A 24,469-nucleotide genomic window follows, 5' to 3' on the forward strand; every position below is an offset into this window, starting at 1 on the left:
AATGACTCCAAGAGAAATCAAATAGAAAAGAAACCCACCCACCACCCACTTACCTCGGGCCACCAGTGGGGCTGGGTACCAGGTGTACAGGTCTGTGTTCAACACAACATCTCTCCCCCCTGCTCCCCCGTCTCTCCAATCCCACATTTGCCAGGGACCGGCTGGCATTGCCGCGGAAATGAATTTCCCTCTGAAGCAAGTTCTTACAGGACAGATTGACTGAAGGCAATAGCTCATAATTGCCCATTGCTGGAAGGAGGAGATGATGGGGAAAAAAAAAAAAAAAAAAAAAAAACACAGATAAAAATATCTCTGTTATTTATGCACGTTTCCAGCTGAAAATTGGTGGGAGAGATGTTTTTGAAAAGCCTTCATCTCTAAGCATATAATTATTAGGTCCCAGAACAAAAACGAGAGAGAGGGAGAGAGCGAGCATGTTCTCAGAGGGAGGAGGCCTGGGGTCTTAACCCTTTTGGGGTTTCTATAAATAGAGTAATTCCCTCAACTTCTCAAACCTGGGAGAAAGCCTGGGCAGGCTGGACTCAGGGCTGGGGGGGAGAGATGCCCCCATTTTCCAGATGGAGAAATAGAGACTCAGGTCCCACACAGCAAACTGGTAATTCCGGCCCTGATTTGACTCTTGATTTAGAAAGTTTCCCACCCCCTGAGGATGTTTGTGAAAGTGGGGCTGGGTGTCCTCTCCAAACAGGCATCGGCAAATATCGGTAGCATGCCTGACGGGCATCTTTCTGAAAAATGGTAGGAGGTCTTGGGTATTCGGAAGCCTCATATCTGCCAATCCACCTATGCAGAATGGCCATCAAGGCCACCCCCTATAACCACATGCCTTCCCAAGGGAAGAATCCTCAAGTCCTTGCTTATTACCCACGGACTCCTTGTTTGCACATATTTGTGTGACACTTGGTTTGCAGCAAACAGTCAGGTTCCCCTGACAGCTGGGAAAAGAGATGGGGGCAGGACAAGCCTCCCAAAGCATAAAATAGTAAAAGGAAAGAGTTGGGGTCACTAGGGGTTGAGCCAAACAGACCCATGCACTGCAGCCATCCCAAAGGTGTCACTGCAACTCAGTTCTGCACCATTATTTATGCTCTCATGGCACAAAGCGTAGTTTGCTGGAGCAAACCCTGAATATTGGGGTGAGGAAAGGGGAGGGGAGGCCGTGTCAAAAACAGACTGGGAGGAGGACACAGAGATGCCTGAGAAAATCAGTCCTCTCCTTTAGCAGCCAATGTCATGGCTCCTTTGCTTTGGGGATTCCATTGTTCCTCACTGTAGATTTCTGAATCTTTTGTTTTTGATGTTGGGACTTAAAATTCTGACCTGTTGTTCCAAGTCCCATTCTTTGGAATTCTACAGCTCTGAATTTGGGGAACATGGTCCTCAGCTTCCTCGTCATTTTCTTAAGACATCATCTTCCTCCAGAACTCGTGAACCTGAAACCAGCAAGCTTATCTCTGGTCTTTCCAGGCCAGCCGAGGAGAGAGATGGATTTTCTAGTGGCAGAGTCTAATTTGCATGGGATAAGACGATTTTAATTCCAAGATTGCCCACGTGAAGTGCCAGAGACATTCACTGTCTCACCGCTGATAGCACCCAGTCTTTTAAATTTTATTAGCCCAGAAACATCTTGTTGAATCTAAATGAAGTGTGTATTAGGGAACCCTAATAGGAGGCAATAGACTTAATGGGAAGGTGCCTGAATGGTGGCTGATAAGAACGCAGGGCCTGGGGTGGGGGGTGGCAAGCAGAGCTGCTGGAGGCCCCACCCAGGGGCCCTGGAACTGATTCCAGTCTTAACTGCTGCGTGATTTGTTATTTACCAGCTGCTGGCAAGCTAGCCCTGGTGTGACAGAGTGACAGGGAGCTGGGCTGGGTTCTCAGTGGTTAGAGCTGTGAGTGGTAAAGGCTCTCAGGCTTCCATGGACCCAAGTTGAGCTGCAACCCTGACCCCGACCCCAAGCTGAGCCCCCAACCCTGACCCAGGCTGAGTTCCAACCCTGATCTCAGTTTGAGCCCTGACCCTGACCCAGGCTGAGTCCTGACATTGACCCTGATTGAGCCCTGACCTTGACCTTATGAGCACAACCTGGCTGGAGGGATAAGTGGCTTCTGCCATCTGCTGGGGCCAATTCTTTCCCAGCCCTCCTGTCTCATTCCACGTCTGAGAAGTAAGGAGGGGAGACGGGCCTAGGTTTTACTAGGACCTTGAAGCTCAGGGAGGCAGTCAATGGCAGAGCCAGGATCCATGCTCAGGCCTGGCCCACCCCTGGGCCCTTTCTTTTAACAGTGGACCAAGCTGGAGCCAAAGGGGTGGGGGTGTCATGAGGCTCTTTGTTAAGAGTGATGGGGCGGGGGGCACTTGTGCAGGATCAGATGAAGCTGAGGAAGGACCAGAGCCCGTGGGGTACACCTGGTACCTGGGAGAGGGCCCCTTGAGGGGGCACAGGGGAACCTGCCAGTTTGATGGCTTGTCAGTTATCATGGTAGCACCTGCCCTTGGCCATCTCAGCCCAGTGCCAAGAAAGGCAGCTCAGAGGAGGAGTGTGAAAAGAATAACCCGGTCAAGGGGGCCTGGGGTCTGCGGTGGGGTGGGCAAATAGGCCTGGGGTTTGGTCCTGGTTCTTTGCAGAGACTGGTTGGGCTGAGGACCTCTCTGAACTTCAGTTTCCTCCTCTGTCAAGTGGACGTGATAGTAGCACCTAACTCCTCCCAGGTTTATCGAGAGAAATGAATGAGGGTGTGTGGGTGGCATACACGGTACAGAGTTGGTGCATGGTGTGTGAGTTCTCTTCCCATCTCCTGTCAGGATGGAGAGGAGAACCCAGAAAATGCATAGTAATAAAAGAGGAGGCTGTGGGGAGTCTGGAGTTCTGGCATTGTCACATAGCAGATAACCTGGAAACCTTCCAGCTTCAAACTCCTTTGAATAACACAGGTGTACTCATGGGAAAGTAAGGAAAACTGCAGGCATCAGAAAATGAGAGGGTGAGAGTGGAAATGAGATAAGAATTGTCTGTAGAACCACTTCTGTCTGTTTTTGTACTGGAGGTCCTGGCCAGTGCAATAAGGCAAGTAAAGGAAATAAAAGATATAGAGATTAGAAAGTAAGAAATGAAACTCTCCTTATTCACAGATGACATGGTTATGTATGCAGAAAATCCAAAAATAAATCGTATTTTTATATACTAGCAACAAATAAATAGAAAATGAAATTTGAAAAGTGCAATTTACAGTAGAATTAAAACACTTCAAATATCTAGGAATATACTTAATGAAAAAGGTGCAAGACCTTTACCCTTAAACATACAAACTATTCTTGGGAGAAATTAAGGAATAAACAGTAAATTGAGGAATATACTATATTCATCAGTTGGAAGACTCAATATTGTAAATGACATCAGTTCTCCATAATCTATCTATATATTCAGTGCATTTCCAATCAAAAAATGAAAAGAAAACTAAAAACCAGCAGGATGAGTGCAAGCTGATGCTGGGGCTCCCCTATGGGGATGGTGGTAGGAATGGCGGGGCTGGTCTGGTAACTGAGGATTTGGGTTTTAATGGTTCAGGGGTACAGGAGATAATGCCGTGGATCATATTAGGACCTGTACCCTCAGTGAGAGGGGGCATGAGGAAAATATCCACCTGTTTACCAGGGAGATAGAAGAAAAGCTTGTCTGTCTCAGCTCAGCCTTGAGAATGGTGATCCGAGGTGTAACTCGTGTTTCCAGTGAAGGCTGGAATTTACATTACTCCCATAGTTTTAGAATTCTTGAATCAAGAAGTTAACATAAACACTGAACTCGGGGGAATGGAGCCATGGCAGGCACCTAGGGGAAGAAATTGCACAATCTCTCTGGAATCTGGATGTCTATGCCCTCAGCCAGGCTTAATGAATTCCCACAGGTAAAGATGAGCTCACAATCCAAAAATTACCAAACACACAAGTGAATGATCCACCATGAGGGAGAGTTACCAGATATCCCCAAACAGCAGAAGTGTCTCTCAGAGTTTGAAATAATAGAAAAATAGAATAATACATGAATGTTTAAAATAATGAAAGTAATTTAAAGCATATAAGAAGGAATAGAAAAGGAAGGAACCCAATAGGAAACTGAACAAGGAGATAAGCAAAAGAACCTAACAAAGCTTCTGTTTTAGTGTATTAGTCAAGGTTCTCTAGGAAAACAGAACTGACAGGAATATATGTATATATACATATATATGTATATATAATGTAAATATTATGAGCTTTTTATAGGAATTGTATAGGAAAATTTTTATAGGAAAAAATTTTATAGGAATTTTTACAGGAATTGGCTCATGTGACTGAGGGGATGGGCAAGTCTGAATTCCATAGGGCAGGCTGCAAGCTAGGAACTCTTTTGAAGGTTTTCAGTGAATTCCCCAGGAGAAGCTGGCTACCTGAAGTAGAAATGGAAATTCTCCCTTCTGCCTTCTGATATCATCACTTCTCCCTTTAAAGCCTCCAACTGATTGGATGAGACTTTTCTCATTGCTGAAGGCAGTCTCCTCATTGTTGATGTCATCAGCCATAGATACAATCAACTGACTGATGATTTACATTCATGAAATAACCTCACAGTAACAATCAGGCCAGTGCTTGCTTGACCAAACAACTGGACACCATCACCTGGCCAAGTTGACAGGTGAACTTAACCATCACAGCTTCTAAAAACTAAATATGGACTCATTGAAATTAATAACTCATTGTAATTGGGGAAATTTGAATATGGACTGGGCATTAGGTTAATAATTAAAGACTTACTTTAACATTGTAAGGTGTGGTGATGGTAGTTTTGTTATGTAGGAAATAGGTTCCTATTTTTTAGAAGTGCATACTGAAATATTTAGAGGTGAAATTTCATTAGGTCCAGGATTGTTTTAAAATATTTCAATATAGAAGAAAATAAGTGGAGAAAATATGCAAGGTATCAATAACTGTTAAAACCAGATGCTGGGTAAATATGCATTCATTATGCCACTGGTTCTCAAACTTATGTGTGGGAGAGAATCACCTAGAGGGCTTTACCAAACACAGATTATTGTAGCTGACAAAGGACTTTATCCAGAATATATAAAAACTCAAAAATAAAAAAGCAAACAATCCAATGAAAAAAATGGGCAGAAGCTTTGAACACACACATCACTGAAGAAGATATAAGGATGGCAAATAATCACATGAAAAGTGCTCAGTAAATGATTAATGATTAAAGTAATCACTAATCATTAGGAAAATGCAAATTAAAACCACAATCAGATATCTCTACACACCTATCAGAATGACTAAATTAAAAAAAAAAGAAAACATACACAAAAATTGATATCATCAAGTGCTGGTGAGAACATGAAGCAACTGGAACTCTTATGATGTTGGTGGTAGTGCAAAATAGCACAGCCACTTTGAAAAACAGTTTGGCAGTTTCTTATAAACTTAAGCTTGTCCTTACTATATGACCTAGCAATCCCTGTACTGGAAATTGATGGAAATTTATGTTGAACTTATGTCCAAACAAAAAACTGTATGTGAATGTTTATTATGGCTTTATTCAAAATCTGCAAAAACTGGGAACAGCCAAAATGTCTTTCAACTGGTGAATGAATAAACTGGTACATCTGTACAGTAGAATACTACTCAGCAAAAAAAAAAAAAAAAAAGAAATGAACTACTGATACACACGACAGCATGGCTGAATCCCAAATGATTATGTTAAGTGAAAGAAACTATGCTCAAAAGCTGACATACTATATGACTTCCTGGAGAAGGCAAAATTATGGAGACAGAGAACAGATCATTGGTTGCCAGAACTGAGGGTGGGGGGGAGAGACTGACTGCAAAACAGCAGCTCCAGAGGATTTTGAGGGGTGATGGGTATCTGCTAAAGCTTGACTGTGGTGGTGATTAATTCCAAAACTCTTAGAAATGTATACAACAAAGAGTAAATTTTACTGTATATAAATACAAAAGTGGAAAAATATATGTTCTGTTAAGATACTGCAACACATCACTATCAGATAACTGGATCCTGCCCCCAAGGTTTCTCACTTTTTAGAACCTGGATGGGAACCAACGACTCACATTTCTGCTAAGTTCCCAAGTGACACTGATGCGACCACTGATCTGTTCTCTGTCTCTATAATTTTGCCATCTCCAGGAAGTCATATAGTATGTAGGCTTTTGAGCATAATTTCTTTCACTTAACATAATCATTTGGGATTCATCCATGTTGTTGTGTGTGTCACACTTTAAGAACCACTGCTTTACACTATTCTACTTTCTTTGTGCTTGAAATGTATGAACAATTTCATGATAAATTAACAAACCCAAAAATACAGATTTTATTGCAGATTGGACATATCCCAGAGAGCTAGAGAGATAGAAAATGTGGATGAGAGGTTATCGGTGAGGGAGGATAAGGTGAGAAGGCCCAAAGTCCACCTATTTAACATTCCAAATGTGAGAGGGAAAGAGAGAGAGACAGACATAGGAGAGAGAGAGAGAGAGAGAGAGAGAGAGAGAGAGAGAGAGAGAGAGGTATGAGGAAAACAATGTTTGAAGAATTAATGGGAGAGTGTTTGCAGAATTAAAGCTAAGAGAGACTATCGGGCTGCCTGAAAATACGCCTTGTAAACTGTAAAGTGCATCCTTATAAGAAAGTATTAATGAGGACCACTCAAGTTAGAGTTGGCATAGTTACCTGCATGTGAGGGAGCTCCCCATCCCCACAGGTGTGCAAGTACAGCCCCAAGTGATGGAGTCAGCCCACCTGGGTTCTAATCCAAATTGCACAACTCCCCAAGCTGTGTGATGTTGGGCACTGGCCGACCCTCTCTGAGCCTTGGCTCCCTTTTCCATACCGTGGAATAATACATCCCAGAATAATAATACCACCCACAAGGTGGTTGAGATGGTTAATCACAGAATGAGATGGTTAATCCCAGCACAGAGGAGGTAGTACCCATATTATTTTGATTAATACTGTCTTATAAGGATGCACTTTACAGCCCCACGAGTAAGCACCACGCCTTCCTTGGGAGGAGAAGCCACGGGGATCCCCTGAGCAGAGAATCAGGTGGAGCTGGTGGTCGGAAGGTACCTATCTTACAGGCCGCATCTGGGAAACAGGAAGATTCCCAAAGTAGAGGGGGTCCACCGGAAGGGGAATGGAAAGCTGAACTTAGGGCCTCTTTCCCTGCTTTCTCGCCTGCAGATGACGGGCCTTACTCCAAAGGAGGGAAAGACACAGGAGGGGCGGATGTGGCCCTGGTGTGCCGCAGACAGAGCATTCCAGGTAAAACAACCTCTTTGCCTTCTCCCTGGGTGGGCGCCATTCCCTCCCCTGGGAAAATGAGCTGAGAAGCATCACGCGGGAAAAGTGCCCCTGCTTACCAAGTGTTAGCCTCACTTGGCTTGGAGCTGGGTGCCCAGAATACCCCCTGCTGCCCACTCAGCCCCCTCTACCCCATCTGTCGGCAGAGGAGTTCCGAGGGGTCACCGTGGTGGAGCTGATCAAGAAAGAAGGCAGCACGCTGGGCCTGACCATCTCGGGGGGCACTGACAAGGACGGGAAGCCCAGGGTCTCCAACCTGAGGCCCGGGGGTCTTGCAGCCAGGTGAGAAGGACTTACCACAGGGTGCAGCAGGAAGGGTGGTGGAGGGGATTGTGGGGGCCCAGGGCCAGTGGGAGATGTACTAGGACCTTCGGCAAAACAATTAGGCGGTTGTCTCTAGGAGCACCAAGAGTGTCTGTGGGGGAAATGCTTCAAATGGAGGCTATCATTGTAGGCTCCAGCTGCTTCTCTTTTCCTTTACACCCCATAGCTGTGACTCAGTCATGGCACCCCACACTCACCAGGATATATGGTCCCCCTCCAGGCCTTTGCATATGTAGTTCCCTCTACCCTGTATGACTGTTCCCTACAATATCATACTGGCAAACTCCTATTCATCCTTCCAAACCCAGCACAGAGGTCACTGCCTCTGGAAAGCCCTGCCTGACTCAGGCCAAGGCAGCTGCTTGCCCTTCTCTGCTTGCACAGCCCCATGTGCATGCTTCTGCACACCGCCCTTGATTTCCCAGTCATTTTCCCTCTTCCACTCCCTTAGACTGAGTTCTTTGAAGCCCAGGAGTTAGCCTCTCTGTCGCTGCCTCTCTGGCAGCTGGTGTGGGACCTGGCAAAGGGAGACACTGCTTAATGTCCAGTTGAACAGAACAAAAGATTAGCGATGGAAAGCCAGGAAGAGCGTTAGGGAATAGCAAAGGCAGGATGATCTGGCCTCTCCATGGGCTTGTCTGGGGAAGATCAGAGCTGTACTTATCAGGGCAGCATGACAGCACAAGGAAAATCAGGCAGACCAGTGTCGGGGAAAAGGCAGGGGCCTGGGTGTCAGGCAGCTCAAGGAGAACCAGGTTCCCCTCCTCACTCTCTGTGTGACCCCAGACAAGCATCATGACCTCTCTGAGCCTCAGTTTTCATATCTATAAAATGGGGATCCAAAGGTCATAAGGATTAAGCGAAAGGGTGGGTGTGAATGCCAGCCCCACGTGGGGCCCATAGAGGGGCTTAGTGAGTGGTACCTGATACCAGGCGTGTGCTCTGCACTTCTTGCTCCCAGGAGTGACCTGTTGAACGTCGGTGACTACATTCGGTCAGTGAACGGGATCCACCTGACCAGGCTTCGCCACGATGAGATCATCACCCTGCTCAAGAACGTGGGCGAGCGCGTGGTGCTGGAGGTGGAGTATGAGCTGCCCCCGCCCGGTGGGTGCCCTCAGATGGGGAACTCTCTCCACTGCCTCAGTCATGGGTGGACATAGCTGCCTCCCTGCTGGGGCCTGGGTGGTGGGGGATTATGCCAGAAGGGGTGGGCAGGACCTGGAGACCGGCCACCAACATCCCTGCCTCTCCTAGGGGGTTTGCCCACAACTGTAGTATGCCGTCACCAGGAGGCGGCAGGGCCCTGTTCGTAACCCACAGTCATTTTGTATGTTTAGTTCCTGGGTGCTTTTCTTTCAGGGGAGGTTTTGGGAACATTGGCTGAATAAATTGTTTCCCCACCCCACTGGCCCCCTCACCCCACCACCCCGCACCGAGTATTCTGGCTTAGAGTTTAGCCCAGCTCTGAATTCTCAAAAGTTGGTCTAAAGTCTCAAATTGAGTAACTGCCTGGAATCAAACCCTTGCCTGAGCCTGAGGCAGCTGTGGCCTCGGCCTGAGTCCTGCCCTTGTCTCTGTATGAACTTGGGCAGGCCATCTGCCTTCTCTAAGTGATGGACTAAATGGGTCCTCTTTAGGGAAGAGGGTCCTTCTAAACCTCACTTATCCTGTCTGTAAATTGGGGAGGGATTTACCCTCCTTGTGATCTCTGCTTCTGGTCATTCCACACTCCTGGACTGGGCTTTTGGGACATCTGCCGGCTTGGAGAAGTGACTGAGGGACTCAAGGAGTCTGTCTTCATTTCTCCCCAGCCCCTGACAACAACCCAGGGATCTTTTCAAAGACAGTGGATGTCTCTCTCTACAAGGAGGGCAATAGCTTTGGCTTTGTCCTCAGAGGTCAGTGTAAGAATTGCCTTCAGGGTTGGGAGGCAGGAAGGGGCTAACACTCATTCCATTAGTGTTCTGTTTTACTTTAATGAAGCAAAGAAATACATCTTTTTGCTTCCATCTTTGAAGAACCCAGAACTATTAAGTCAAAAGTTAAATGGAAAAATTTGCCAAGTGATGCCAAGTGTATGGTGGGAGGTTGGTGGATCAAATTATACCAGAAAACTGCTACTGAGGTTGAGCACAGAGCTTCGAGCTGCCTAGCAGCCAGGGCAAAAAGGAGAAGAGGATGAGATTGTAGAAAGGGGAGCAAGTAATTTTACTGAGAGAGGTCTTTGGTCATGTTCTCTATCCCTTCCCCCAGTTTTGAGGGGTGTGGGGAGGCGGTGGAGATTCATAGTTGATTTCTCATAGGAAGGTCCATGAATAACAAGAAGATCCTCAAACAGGGTTTATTGAAGGAGCCTGCTCAGAGGCAGGGTCAGAACCTCTGGGCATCAGGGACAGAGGTGGGTAGATGAATCCTGCCTCTTGTTCATTTTTGTCCAGGAGGTGCCCATGAAGATGCCCACAAGTCCCGCCCGCTCGTCCTGACCTCCGTGCGGCCTGGTGGCCCGGCCGACAGGTAGGCCCTGGGCCTGAGGACATGGTTTAGCCTCACGCTGCACTGACCTCCCCCAGCTTCCCTGTGGATGAAGGCAGAGGGGGCAGCTGTGGTGCCCATTCCCCGGATGAGCAGACTGAGGCCCAGAGAGGGGACACCCCTTGCCCAGAGTCACTCGGGAAATCATTGGTAGAGCCAGAACTGAACCCCAAATGAGAGAGACACCAAGCTCTTTCTTCCTTAATGTCCTGCTGTCTTGTGGGGCAGTGGAAATGAGCATCCTTTCTCTTGTCTGGGCCTTAGGTTTCCCTGTCTGTGCAATGGGTCTAATATTGCAGCCCCTGAGAGTGTCTGTGAGAGATTTTAGGGCTGGCTAACAGCCATCGTGGTGACCAGCTGTGACACAGCCTCCTAAGTCCTGGCTGCACCGCCCAGTCCAGCTCAGAGGGGCTGGGACGAGAGAATGTGGGGTGAAGGGGTTGGGGGCAGGGAGGATCACTCCCAGGCGGGCGATTCCTGGCCATTTTAAGAGAAGCCAGGAATGGCCTTGCCAGAAATCTAAATCCATCCTTGGGACAAGGCCCTGTGACAGGCTATTCATAGAAGCTCCCAGAATAGATTTCGGCCACCTGTTGGGGTAGACATTCTGGGTAGAGATGTGACCCAAACAGACCCCTTGCCCGGGGTCTCTGCTGAATTCACTCCCAGGTGCATTTGTCCCCAGGCCACAGTCGCTGCTGCCAGGGGGTGGGGTGGGGTGGGGGCTGGGAAGGGACATCTCTGATGGGCTGAGAGAAGCCTCCAGATCTGCTCCTGACGCTGTGTGGCCCTGGCAGAGCTCGTGCCTTCTCTGGGCCTGGGGCAGAAGTGGGGTGGGTGGGTGAGCTTGAAGGGCACCCCCAGCTTAGATGTTCTAGGATTGAGCTGGAACTGAGTCTGTATACTGACCAGGCACCAGATGTCAGAGTGGACCCTGACTCCCGTCTTTACTTCATTTATTCACCTACGTACTCCTAGATTCACTCATTCTTTCACTCACTCGCTCACTCACTCATTCATTCATTCATTTATTCTGTCCCTTTCTCCTTCACCTGCTCCCTGCCCTCCTTTGGGGCTTTGTCCTCTGCCTCACCACCCCCTCTTTCCCAGCACCCTTTTGCTGTGCAGCCCCAGCGTGGCTGTGCCTGGTGTTTGTGCTGGGACAGCCTGGCTGACCAGGTCCTTCCCCGTAGGGAGGGCTCCTTGAAAGCAGGTGACCGGCTGCTCAGCGTCGATGGGATCCCATTGCATGGGGCCAGCCAGGCAGCCGCCCTGGCCACCCTGCAGCAATGCAGCCATGAGGCGCTCTTCCAGGTGGAGTATGACGTGACCATCCCAGGTGAGTTGGGGGCCCGAGGGTGAAGGCTGGGGCAGGAAGAGGCCCCAGGGTGGGTGAGTAGGAGGGGCAGGCAGTGGGCACTATCTCCACCAGTTGCCTGCCAGGCCACCTCAGATCCTCCCCAATGCAAAGGCTATGTGACCTGCAGCCAATCACTTAGCCTCTCTGAGCCTTTCTGAAAAATAAATACTAAGTGCCAGGCGCTGTTTGATGCACTGAGGGTCCAGGCATGAACAATACAGACACGATCTCTGTTCTCCTGGAGCTGACATTCCAGTGGGGAGAGATGGGCAGTGAGCAAAAGAAATAACATATAGTGTGTCAGATGGCAATAGGTGCTATGAATAAAAACTAAAAAGCAGGGGAGAGGGCTGGGAAGGCTGGGAGTGTTCTTTAACTGGGGTAGTGAGGGAGCGAGTTATGTAGACTTTGGGGGGAAGAGCATTTCCGGGAGCGGGACCAGTAGGTGCAAAGGCCCTGAGGTAGGCTGGCTGCATGTGTGAGGGTCAGCAAGGAAGTGGCTGTGGCTGAAGAGTTGGAGGAGTGAAGGCACAGGGGTCCCAGGGCCAGACCATGCATGGCCTCCTCGGCCTCAGAAAGCACTTTGGCTTTTACTCCAAGCGATCTGACTTATAAGCGATGGGAAGAACAGGAGGCTGGGGTGGAGATGGAAGTCAGGCGAATGGTAGGAGGTGACTGCAACAGCCCAAGTAGAGAAAGTGGTGCGGACCAGGCTGGTTGCAGAGGAGGTGGGAGAAAGGCATCGGATTCAGGAAACACGATGAAGGCTGAGCGAACCTGATGATGTGGATGGTTTGGACAAGGGATAAGAGAGGAAGGAGCTAAGAATGAGTTCACAGTGCTGTCATTTTCCAAGCTAGACAAGCATTGTGATGAACACTTTAGCTCAGTGCCTGGCATACAGCAAGCGCTCAATAAATGCCAGCAAATTATTATTCCCCTGCAAAGCCCTGGAGCCAGAGTCACTCGGCCCTGAATTCCTGCTCCACTGCTGTTTCTGGTGGGCCCTGTGCAGTTGGATGGGGACCTCAGCCTTGCCACACCTCAGTTTTCCTGTCTGCAAAATGGGTATAATAAGCCGAGAGGGTGAGGTAAGGCTGGGGAGGAAGGGGCTCAGCAGCTGCCAATCCAACTCCTCTTCTCTTTCTCTGTTCCAGACACAGTGGCCAACGCTTCGGGCCCCTTGATGGTGGAAATAGCCAAAACACCAGGGTCTGCACTGGGCATCTTGCTCACCGCCAGCTCCCACCGGAATAAGCCGGTCATCATCATCGACCGCATCAAGCCAGCCAGCGTGGTGGACAGGTGAGCGGGCCCCAGATGCTGCCATGATGTGGGGGACATGAGGCAGGGGCGGGGGGTCTGTCCAGGTCCAGCCTCGCCCCCCTCACTCCCCTGCTTGGCCAGGAGCGGGGCCCTACACTCTGGAGACCACATCCTGTCCATCGACGGCAATAGCATGGAGCACTGCTCGCTGCTCGAGGCCACCAAACTCTTGGCTGGCGTGTCGGAGAAGGTGCGCCTGGAGATCCTGCCTTCACCCCAAAGTCGGCGGCTCCTGAAGCCTTCGGAGGCAGGTGGGTGCCCCTGGGAGGGCTGGTGGGGAGGAGGTGCACAAAGACCACGAGATCCAGGACCTAAGCCCTGAGCAGGCTGGCAAGACCAGGCTAAAATGTATTGAAACATATGTCCCTTTGCACAGGGGAGAGCAAACTATCGTTTGCAGCAGCTGAGAGTGGGATGATGGGGCAGAGAAACAATTTGGGGTAGGGGTTGTTGAGAAAATAGTCTGTTGGCATGGATGCCCCCCATCCACCCAAAGCTGGTTCCCTCTATGGTTGCATTAATAAAAGTATAAGGGCTAGAATGAGGGAGGGGACAGTCCCTTCTGTGGTCTGTGATACTCAGAGCTTGGATCCAGGGCTCAACTTGGGACCTTGGCAGGTCTGAGGAGGCAACAGGGCACACACGGTAGGCCTGCAGCCCCTTCTGTGAGAAGCCAGAGCAGGGAGCCTCTGGGGAGCTGGGTGCCAGGCAGTTCCAGGAGCAGAGGGAGAAGATGATCTGGGGGTCAAGAAGGCAGATCTGGGGCCCGGGACAGGGTGAAGGGTGGTCACTGGGAGGCAGCTTCCAGCTTAGGGTGGGCAAGCACCTCCTGCAGCCCAAACCTTGGACTTTGGGTTTAAATCCCAGCTTTGCCCCATGCAGCTAGATCACTTCAGTCACCTCATCCCGAGTGTACAGGTTGGTTGGAGGTTCAATGAGATGATGATCAGGAAGAGCAAGTACATGCTGGGATGGTTGGGGCTGTGAATTCCAGCCCTCAGTGCCCAGGGGGTGGGTGAAGGTGGCATCTGCCCACCACACTCTTGGCAAACTTCCAGGAAAAGAAAGAAATCCCCCAGATCAGATGTAGGGATCTAGGTGTTGGGGAGCACCCATCACTGTGGCCCTCTGGCAGGGTTTGAAAAGGCCCCTTTAAGGCACATCCATAGGGGCTGATCCAGGAGTATTTGAAACAGTGTCATTCATTCTCTCACCACCTGCTGAGGGCCTGGCTTGGTGCTGGGGGCTTCACCTGGGGCATATTGCTTTAGCCTTGTGACAACTCTGTGAAGTCAGCACTACTGTCACCTCACTTTACAGAGTTCACACCGGTAACAATGTCTTAGCTATAATTTACTGAGCATCTATTAAGTACCAGGCATTGTTCTAAGCACTCTATATGTGTTAACTTGTTTTAAGTCTCCTCTTTGCCCTCGGAGGTAGTTATTGTTTTAGTCCCTTTTCCCGGATAATTACAATGAGGCACAGAGAAGCTAAGAGTCTTGTCCAAGTGCCATAGCCGGTCAGTGACGGAGCTGGTCTTTGACCCAGGCAGTAGGCCCTGGAGTCTGCCAAGCCCCCAGAGGTGGGTGGTGGGGTGGGGCGCTGCACAGTGGGGAGGCAGAAGCAAGTCCATGAGTGGAGGGATGGGAAGAGTGCTCTCAGAAGGAATGAGCTCCCTGCCCCAGGAAGCATGCAAGCAGGAGGTCTCAATGTGCTGGGATATTTGGTTCCTCAACACTTGTCCAGAGCCCCCAAAGTCCCACAGCAGAAGCAAGAGCTGATACAGGGGGGCCCGGGGCAGGCTGGGAGGAGGGGTCATATGGCAGCCAGTTTGGAAGATCACGTGGAGATAGTGGGATGTCGTAGAGGGTCCGCAGCTTCCCCTGGGAAGCAGATGATTAGATGGAGTAGGAGTACAACGGGTTTGTTGGGGCCCATGAAAAACTGAAGGGGGAAGAAGCAGACAGAGCCTCAGTCTGCCAGGCAGTTCTGAGCAAGTCTCAGCCAACCCAACAGAGAGCCCAGGAGCCAGTGTGCGGCAGGGACAGCCAGGTCCCCAGACCCCAAGCTGCTTCAGCTGGAACACACAGCAGAAGGCCACCGGCCAAGCAGCCAGTTCTTATTGAACAGACTTCCAGGAGCAAACACTCCTAGACTTAAACTGCTTGGGCTCTGGAGCTGGCTGCCTGGGCCCAGTTCCACACTTATCACTTCCCAGTGTGGGCCTCGGGCCTGTCCCTGCCTCTCAGGGCTTCTTTGTGTCCAAAGACAGATACTGCAGCTGGTACCCTGAGCCCAGGGCCCGGGGCAGGGTAAGTAGAAGAAGAGTGAGCAGCCTCAGAGGGGTGTGGTTGAATCCAGGTGATGCCGGAGCTCACTGGGCCCCTAACGCCTGTGCATCTCTCTCCCCTTTTCTCCTTCGGCCACAGTAAAGGTGCAGAGGAGTGAGCAGCTGCATCGTTGGGACCCCTACGTGCCCTCCTGTCACAGCCCCCGGCCCGGCCCCTGCAGGACACCCACCTGGGCCTCCCCTGTCAGCCAGGACCAGAGCCGATGTAACGTGCCCCACCTGCTGGAGCCCCGCTGGGCCTTGTCACCATTCACTGGGGTGGGGGTGGGGGGCGCCTGTTTTATAAGGGAGGGAACTGAGATGCAGAGAAATGAAGGGCTGGGCTCCACCAGGTCTGTGCAGACCCTTTGAGGCTCAGAGAGGGAGAGAGACTTGCCTGAGGTCACAAAGCAATTAGTTGAGGTGAAAGGAGGAAGGCATCCCGTGTCTTCCTGGGCTGGGAGCTATTTCCTGGTGCCTGCTGTGGGGAAGGATGGAGGGGCCCGGCTGGGGTTCACAGGGCTGTGTTCTCATTTCCCAAGCCCTGTCCTCGACTCCCTTTTCCTCGCCGACCATCAACTATGGCGTCCCCTGTGCCAACCCCAGCACCCTTCCCCGCGGATCCCAGCCCATGAGTCCTCGGACCACAATGGGGCGGAGGAGGCAGCGAAGGAGGGAACACAAGAGCTCGTGTAAGCCATGGTCTCTTCTCTCCCTTTTGGGCCACCTGGCATGCCTGAGAGGGAGGTTTGCAAAGGGTAAGGGAGTATTTGGGCAGGCCCTGAGTTGGGGGAGAGGGGAGTGTTAAATTGTGTGAATGCCACACCAGGTCGCCATGGATGGTTGGGCAGGTTGTGTACTGCACGAGAGCACACCTAGGGGGCCAGTTACACTGTACGCTTCTAGTCTTGTATTTTTGTTATGAAAATTTCCTGGCAGGTGGTAGTAAATTGTCTTGAGGAAGAGATGCCTTTCAGATGTGCCTGAAGGACATACAGTAATTCCACTTCATTTCTCTTTCACTCAGTCCTTCTGATCCATTCAGGTGTGGTGTTACTGTGTATTTACCACCTCTCTGACATTTGTTAATTTCCCCTTAGACACAAACACTCAGGCCTGAGACTTTATCCAACCAAGAATTTAATAATTTTCATTTTTATGATATATATATATATATATAATTTTCTTTTGTTGACTATGACCACTATTATATATATATATGATCATTATTTTATATATATATTGTTCCTTTTTGAAATGAAAGTATTTAAGTGTTTTAAAAAGTGAATCAATGTAAAGATAAATAACAGGGAATGATAATGCAGGAGACATGTGGAAGTGAGTCACAAGAATGCCCAGGATTTTTGAAATCTTTCTCGGGAATAGCCTTTCCTTTGTTGATGTACAAGTGTTCCCCACCTCCTGCCCTGTGAGTTGGGGAGAGTCTAGGAAGAATAGAGGGTCAAATTGGGCCATTTGAGATTGAACCAGATGAAGGCAGAGAGGAGTGCAGGTCACCTGGTACCTGAAAGGAGCCAAATATGGTTGTTGAGCTTCCTGGTGGCTAAGGTGAAAAGGATAGTAGATTTCAGAGTCAGATGAAAGACAAAATACATCATTGCCATCCATCTTTGTCAATAGCCACAGCTGGAGATGTATAAGCTAAAAGCTAAATTCTTTTCACAGGCTGGGGAATATGGAGGCTGTGGGGGCTTTGGGGATCCCTCCCCTGTCCCCTCCCTGGGGTGGGTGACTAATAAAATGTTATCATTATTATTATTGATGATAATTAATTAATTAATTTGATGATTTTTTGAGCATCTTTTATGTACCAGGTACCATTCTCATCATTGGGGATGTAAATAAAAATAATAAATAGAAATATAATAGCATAGTGTATATAACAACATAATACATATTATATACAATATATACAATTATATACAATATACATATATACAATTAATACAATTAATTCATAATTAATAATTCATAATTAACACAATTATATACAATATACATATTATATACAATATAACACATTATAATTATAACAAAATAAAGTATATCAGAAATTCAATATATACAATATATACAATTATATACACTATACATATTATATACAATTAATTCATAATTCATAATTCATAATTAATACAATTATATACAATATACATATTATATGCAATATAACACATATTATAATTATAACAAAATAAAGTATATAATAAAATATGATATAAAAGCAATAGTATAATGTCATTAGTAACAGAATGGAATATAATAATTTTATTTTATAATAGTTAACATCTGTATTAATAATGCCAATGTATTTATATGAAATATAAAATAATATGTGTTAAGTAACATAATATATCAAACTATTATACAGAGACATTTGACCCAGCAATTCCACTCCTAGGGTATATGCCTAAGAGAAATGAAAACATATGTCCACACAAAAACTTGTACATGAATGTCTGTAGCGGTGTTATTCATAATAGTCAGAAGGTGGAAACAACCCAAATTTGAATTGCCCATCAACCGATGAACGGATAAACAAAATGTGGTCTATCCGTACAGTGGAATATCATTCAGTCATAAAAAGGAATGATGTTCTGATCCATGCTACACCTTGGATGAACCTTGAAGATATAAGAAGCCAGACACAAAAGATCACGTGTTATATTATTCCATTTATATGCAATGTCCAGAATAGGCAAATCTGTAGAGCCAGAAAGTAGATTAGTGGCTGCTCAGGGCTGGTGGCAATAGGGAATAAGGTGCAGGGTTTCTTTTCTGGGGTTGCTGAAAATGGTCTAAAATTGTTTGGAGTGATGGTTGCAAAACTTTGTGAATATATCAAAACCCATTAAATTGTACACTTAAAATGGGTGAATTGTATGGTATGTGAATTACATCTCAATAAAACTGTTACCAAAAAAAACATAGTATAGTATAATATAATATAAAATTATAATATAAAACAATGTGATGCAAATAGAATACAATGTAAAATAATATGATTCAATATGATGCACTATAATTACTATAACAATATTATTGCAGTTGATGTAATATGGTATACTATTATATAATACCAGCACTCAGAATCAATGATTTTCAATGTGACGGTCCTAGGCACTGTCTTCCTTAATCCATGCCACCATCCTGCTGGGTGGGAATCATGAACCCATTGTAAAGATGAGGAAACCAAGGCTCAGAAGGGGCTGTGTCTTGACTGGGTCCCAGGGCGAGTGAGGATTTGTGGGGTGAGCTGGCGTCTGGGCAGGTGGCTGCTCTGGGGCAGCCCACTCGAGTGCCGTGTCCTGCCTTCCCCGCAGTGTCACTGGCCTCCAGCACGGTGGGGCCAGGCGGACAGATCGTGCACGTGGAGACCACGGAGGTCGTGCTCTGCGGAGACCCCCTCAGCGGCTTTGGCCTCCAGCTCCAGGGTGGCATTTTCGCCACCGAGACCCTGTCCTCCCCACCCCTTGTGCGCTTCATTGAGCCCGACAGCCCGGCTGAGAGGTGAGCCTGCTGCCCTGTCCCCATGCCTGTCACAATCTCCTACTTTAGGGAGCTCACGGACAGCCAGGGAAACTCAGTCACAATACCCATCAGCGTATCCTACTTAACCCTCACACAACGCCATCACCAGCCCCATTTTACGCATGAGGAAACTGAGGCCCAGAGAGGCCGACTCTCTTGCCCAGGGTCACACAGCTTGTGAGTGGAACCCCCGGGACTTGAACTCCTGTCTGTCGGAAGCCGGAGTCCACTTTAGATGCTCTCCTCTGTACCTGCATGTCATAAAAAGGTCCATGGCATCATCCCCACCGGGCAGGCCTTGGCCAGGGTCACGTGGCAAATTTCCCAAAGATACATAGTGTCAAGGGGCTGGGCGGAGAGTCAAAGCTAGCAGGTGCGGGACCAGGGTGGGTCCTGGCCTGCCTCTGCACGGTGTCCCTGCTGTGATGTTGGCGTCTTCTCTCTGCCGGGGCTCAGGTGTGGGCTGCTGCGGGTGGGCGACCGTGTCCTCTCCATCAACGGCATGGCCACCGAGGATGGCACCATGGAGGAAGCCAATCAGCTGCTGCGGGACGCCGCTCTGGCTCGTAAGGTCGTGCTGGAGATTGAGTTTGACGTGGCGGGTGAGTGAGTGGTCCTCGCTGCCTCTCCACATTTCAGGACCCCCTATGTCTCCTTCTCTTCCTTCTCCTGCTCTAGCCTGGTGCAAACATTCCCCTGCACTCAACCTGCTTCCCCCTGCCCCTGTCCCCCATCCCTCTCCCAGGGCCATTTGCAATTTGTGACTAAGCACTAATGGTGGGGAAAAAAGGCATTGGCTGGGGAGGAAGGAATTCCACTGCACCAGTGTGGGGTCATTGAGGGACTTTTTAAATGGGACAGGACCTGGGTGTGGGGTGGGGGCTGGAGCTGAAAATACTCCAAGCCCCTTCTCTGCAAGGATTAGACAGAGGATTCAATCCAAAACAACTCAAGGCAGAATTCTACTGCTGTGATTTAGACTGTCTTACTTTAATGCAGCTGCTGTAACAAATTACTGCAGTCTTGGATGGCTTCAGACAATACGAATTTATGGTTCCCCAGTGCTGGAGCCTGCAAATCTGAAATTGCAGCTTCTGGGGGTGACTGGCAATCTTGGCATTTCTTGGTTTGTAGAAGCATCTTTTCGTGGCCTTTTTCTTAGCTTGTCTCTGTGTCTTTTCACATGGGCTTTGAATAAGGACATATTGGCTGTAAGGCCCACGCTAATCTAGTATGGCCTCACTTAACTGAGTACATCTGCCAAAATTGTATTTCCAAATAAGTCACCTCCTGAGTTTCCAGGTGGACATGAGTTTCAGGGGACACTATTTAATCCAGTATGAAACTATGTGACTTTGGACAGAATACTTTCCCCTTCTCTGTCCTCAGTTTCCCCGTCTGTAAAATAGGAATAGCATTCTCTCCCGGTAGGGGTGTTGTTAGGGTTAGGTGAGATAAGTGACGTGCTCTGGTAAATGTGGTTGGGCCTGGCTGGGGTCAGTCCCCCGCCTGGCAGTCCTGAGATCTGGATTGTTCGTCTCGGGTAGATCTGTCAGCTTGCTGTGCCTTAGTTTTCTCTCACCGGTCAGGTGGAAGAAGCAGAATGGAGTTGGCATGGTGACTTTTGCAGGCCTGTCCCAGTGGGACCTGAGAGGGCTTGGGGCTGGGACGTCCTGAGGCTCCTCCCTTGGATCTGACATCTGTCCACATCTGTTTGTACCCAGAGTCCGTCATCCCGAGCAGCGGCACCTTCCACGTGAAGCTGCCCAAGAGGCGGGGCGTGGAGCTGGGTATCACCATCAGCTGTGAGTCCCTTTGCCCCCACACCTTTCCCTGCCCGCCTCTCAGAGCTCGCCTGCCAAGCTGGGGACATTGGCAGTGATGCCACCAGCATGGTCCTGGGAAAGGCTCCCGGTAGTGGTGGTTGGGGGGAGTCCAGGCTGACATCCCATTCCAGCCAGCTCTGCAACTCCCAGCTGCGTGTCCTTGGGTGAGACCAAGCTTCTCATTGCCTCAGTTTCCCATCCTGCACACTGGGAGTCACGTGGCCTCATGGATCTCCCAATGGGGCTCAGGGGCACCCTCGGGTGAAAGCACTTTGCAAAACGCCAAACACACAGGCTGAGTTTGATTTTCTGTCTACATCTGTGTTCCCAGTGCCCAGAAAAGGGCCTGCACCATAGTGAGTGCTTAATTCATCTTTGTCAAAGGAACCAAAAGGAGGGATCTCAGAACAATCAATAAATGTAGAACACAGGACCAGAGGGAAGTTCAGGACCCTTCTACGGCCCCCGTCTTTCTCCGAGTAAAAGCCGAAGCCTCCATAGGGTTGATGAGGTCCTCCACCATCTGCCCCCATGACCTCTGACCTTGTCTTCTCCCACCCTCCCTTGCTCACACTCCTCCAGCCACTACCACCGCTGGGCTGTTCATTCCTGCCTCGGAGCCTTTGCACTGACTGATACCTCTGCCCTCTTCCCCTACCTGCTTCAGGCCTTTGCTCAAATGTCACCTCAGTGAGGCCTTCCCTGATCACCCTATTTAAAATTGCACTCCTCCTGCCCCCCCACAGTCCCTTCCCGTCTTTATTTTTTTCCCACAGCACACCTCATCATCTGATAAACTGTATATTTTACTTTTTACATTTTGTTGCTTATCTGTGACCCAGCAAGATGACCAGGTACAGGAGAGCAAGGATCTTTGTTTTGTTGCCTGTCATATCCCTCCTGGCATGTAGTATGGGCTCAGTAAATATCTGTTGAATGAATGAATGAATGAATGAATGAAAAGTATCAGATGAATTGATGGGTGGAGAGAGTGAGGCTGACCAGGCTGAGATTTGGAAGGGCTGGGCCCAGTATAGCTCTGCCCCAGTGGGGGGCAGTGGGAAGAAGACAGCACTCACCTGGTCCCAGCACCCTCATCCCCACAGCCCAGCTAAGGCTGCCTCAGGCTGGGTCTCCACCCTAGCTTGATGGAGGGTTAGCTGTCCAGAAGGGCTGCAGCCTCGGCTCCTTCCTGCCCCAGACTTCAGCAGTCGATGAGAGTGGGGCCTTAAGCCACCCAGCCAGGGAGAAGCTTCTTCCAGCTCAGGAACCTCCTTCTGGGCAGCACCACCAGGTACAGTTGCACAGGTTGTACATGACACAAGAACACCTGTTCAAGGTACACTGACATTTTACCACTACATTTTCTCATCACAAATGTGCCACGTGGGCTAGAAGGGATGAGAAAACCACTAAGAGATGAGAAAACCCATTAGCTCGAATGGATTCTTTTTGTGAGAAGACTTAACAACCTTAGGTCATATTCCCCAGGAAACAGCCTTAGATCTAAGACAGGTATTACTGGAGGAGGTTTATTGAGGAGGATTCTTGGAATCAACACCTGTAAGAGACCAGACAGAGGACTAGAGGGAGAAGATTGGTGATGATACAGTCACAGTAGAGGGCTCCCCTGACCCCATGGGGAGCTGCAAAGACCCTTAGAAGTTGTCCTGAATTGAGGCAGGGGGATGAGCTTTTGCACCACAGCATGGCCCCAAGGAAGGGTGTCATCTTGGGTGAAACAACTCCCATGGCCAAGGACAGTTCCCGGAGAAGTTTCCCATGGTGAACACTCCAGCAGCTGGAGGAAAGGAAGAGCTCAATTCCAGAAGGCTCGCCCAGCTCTGGGTCCTGGCCCTCTGCCAGACACAGGCAAGACACAACCCACATGAAGCTCATGGTTTGCTGGGGGCTGAGCTGAGCAGAAGGGAAAAAGAGCTGATGTTTATTTGAGCACCTACTATGTGCTGGGAAGCATGCTTAGGTTTTGTGTCGGTGTTACCTAGTTGAATTCCGCGACATCCCTTTAAGATTGGTGGCGTCACCCCCATTTTACAGAGGGGAAACTGAGGCACGGGGAAGCTCACGGTCACCCAGGCAGAAAGGAGTGGAACCAGGATGGGAGCGGAACGTGTGGCTTGGAGTCTATGCCCCTAAACCCTGGGCCTTGCCACCCTGACCCTCCACTGTGGTCCCCAAGGCTGAGGTGACGGGAGGTGGGATTCACAGCCCCTTCTTCTCCAGCGGCCAGCAGGAAGCGAGGGGAGCCACTGATCATCTCGGACATCAAAAAAGGCAGTGTGGCACACAGGTAGGGGTGTCACTGGGCGTGAAGTGGGGGGCAATGGCCAACGGGGGTGGGCACAGTGCCCTCACATGCCAGGCTCCTTCCAAAAACCCCCTCCCCCAGGACCGGCACCCTCGAGCCTGGAGACAAGCTGTTGGCCATTGACAATATCCGCCTAGACAACTGTCCCATGGAGGACGCTGTGCAAATCCTGCGGCAGTGTGAGGACCTAGTGAAGCTGAAGATCCGGAAGGACGAGGACAACTCAGGTATGCCCCCACCCCTCCCCAACACCTCTCCCAGTTTGGATCACTCCAGTCGAGGAAGGGAACTTGGTGGGTGCCACCCAGAGGGCTGGCTCGTGGAGGCTCCTTAGGTGAACAGATGAGGTCTGGGGCCCACCAGGGCCTTGGTGGGGTTGGCGGGAATTTGAGCAGAGGGCACCCCTTGGGAAGCAGCATGGGAATGGATGGGTGAGTGGGACAGGGGATGTCCATGGGAACACATGGTCCAGTGGGGGGTGCGTGAGTGAATAAGCAGAGGATGCAGACTCTGAAGCCAGACAGGTGACAGAGTGTGAACTGGGCACAAGGTAAGAAAAGTTACACGGGTTGGGGAGGCAAAAGGGAGGGGTAAGGAGTGTGGCAACTGGAGACTGAATCCCCTATTTGAAAGGGCAGCCACCAACTGTTACTCCGGGAAAGGGGATCACTTTTTTTAAGGAAAAGCTGGAAATCTGGTTTATCATCATCATTGTTATTGAGACTATTTTGTGTGGTGTGTGAAAGCTACATTTTACAATGCTGGTTCTAGTTTTCTTTTTCCCTTCCCTTCCCTTCTCTTCCCCTCTCTTTCCCTTCCTTCCTTCCTTCCTTCCTTCCTCCCTCCCTCCCTCTGTCCCTCCCCTCCCCTCCCCTTCCCCTTCTCTTCTCTCTTTCCTTTCTTTCTTTCTATGGTGTTTCCCTGAAGAAACATTTCTGGAGGGGGCTCCAGGTTGTGCCATTGGAAGTCAAGGCACGAGTGAGTGTGTGAATTCATGAGTGAGAGGATGAGCAAGTTTGAGTGGGTGAATGAGCATGCCACGGCTGTAGGGGGCAGTGAGAGCCCCACTCTGCCAACCCCACCCCTGATGGGTCCCCACCCCTGCAGATGAGCAGGAGACCACGGGCGCCATCAGCTACACAGTGGAGCTGAAACGCTACGGGGGTCCCCTGGGCATCACCATCTCGGGCACGGAGGAGCCTTTTGACCCCATTGTCATCTCGGGCCTCACCAAGCGTGGTCTGGCTGAGAGGTGGGCCGGGGCTCCATGGGGATACAGGGTGGGCCTGGGGAACCCCACGGGGGCAGGAGCTAGGCTTTGGGACCAGCCAAACTGGATTCTGGCGTTTGTTCCAACATCGACGCTCTGCATGCCATTGGGCCAGTCACTTCCCCTCCCTGTGCCTCAGTTTCCTTATCTGCAGATCCAGAGCAGAAACAGACCAACTCTGGCCGAACTCCTGGCCCCAAATACATGCTGGATAGATGTGCATTAGTGCATTAATCTCTGCC

The 24,469-nt window shown here is 49.5% G+C and overlaps 1 protein-coding gene across 1 annotated transcript in view; it reads left to right on the forward strand.

The window, feature by feature from the left end:
* Positions 1-24,469, forward strand: part of GRIP2 (glutamate receptor interacting protein 2) — a 58,903-nt gene that overhangs the window by 22,072 nt on the left and 12,362 nt on the right. Inside the window, exons 2-17 of the mRNA XM_037829618.1 lie at positions 7,254-7,334; positions 7,520-7,655; positions 8,659-8,804; positions 9,512-9,598; positions 10,139-10,214; positions 11,426-11,571; positions 12,750-12,897; positions 13,000-13,169; positions 15,351-15,476; positions 15,793-15,942; positions 18,595-18,781; positions 19,259-19,404; positions 20,527-20,607; positions 22,873-22,939; positions 23,039-23,184; positions 24,065-24,209. Coding sequence (XP_037685546.1) covers positions 7,254-7,334; positions 7,520-7,655; positions 8,659-8,804; positions 9,512-9,598; positions 10,139-10,214; positions 11,426-11,571; positions 12,750-12,897; positions 13,000-13,169; positions 15,351-15,476; positions 15,793-15,942; positions 18,595-18,781; positions 19,259-19,404; positions 20,527-20,607; positions 22,873-22,939; positions 23,039-23,184; positions 24,065-24,209 — 2,038 coding nt within the window. The remainder of the gene's footprint in view (positions 1-7,253; positions 7,335-7,519; positions 7,656-8,658; positions 8,805-9,511; positions 9,599-10,138; positions 10,215-11,425; positions 11,572-12,749; positions 12,898-12,999; positions 13,170-15,350; positions 15,477-15,792; positions 15,943-18,594; positions 18,782-19,258; positions 19,405-20,526; positions 20,608-22,872; positions 22,940-23,038; positions 23,185-24,064; positions 24,210-24,469) is intronic.

The sequence above is a fragment of the Choloepus didactylus genome, chromosome 1, assembly GCF_015220235.1.
Source record: "Choloepus didactylus isolate mChoDid1 chromosome 1, mChoDid1.pri, whole genome shotgun sequence".
Taxonomy (NCBI): Eukaryota; Metazoa; Chordata; class Mammalia; order Pilosa; family Megalonychidae; genus Choloepus; species Choloepus didactylus.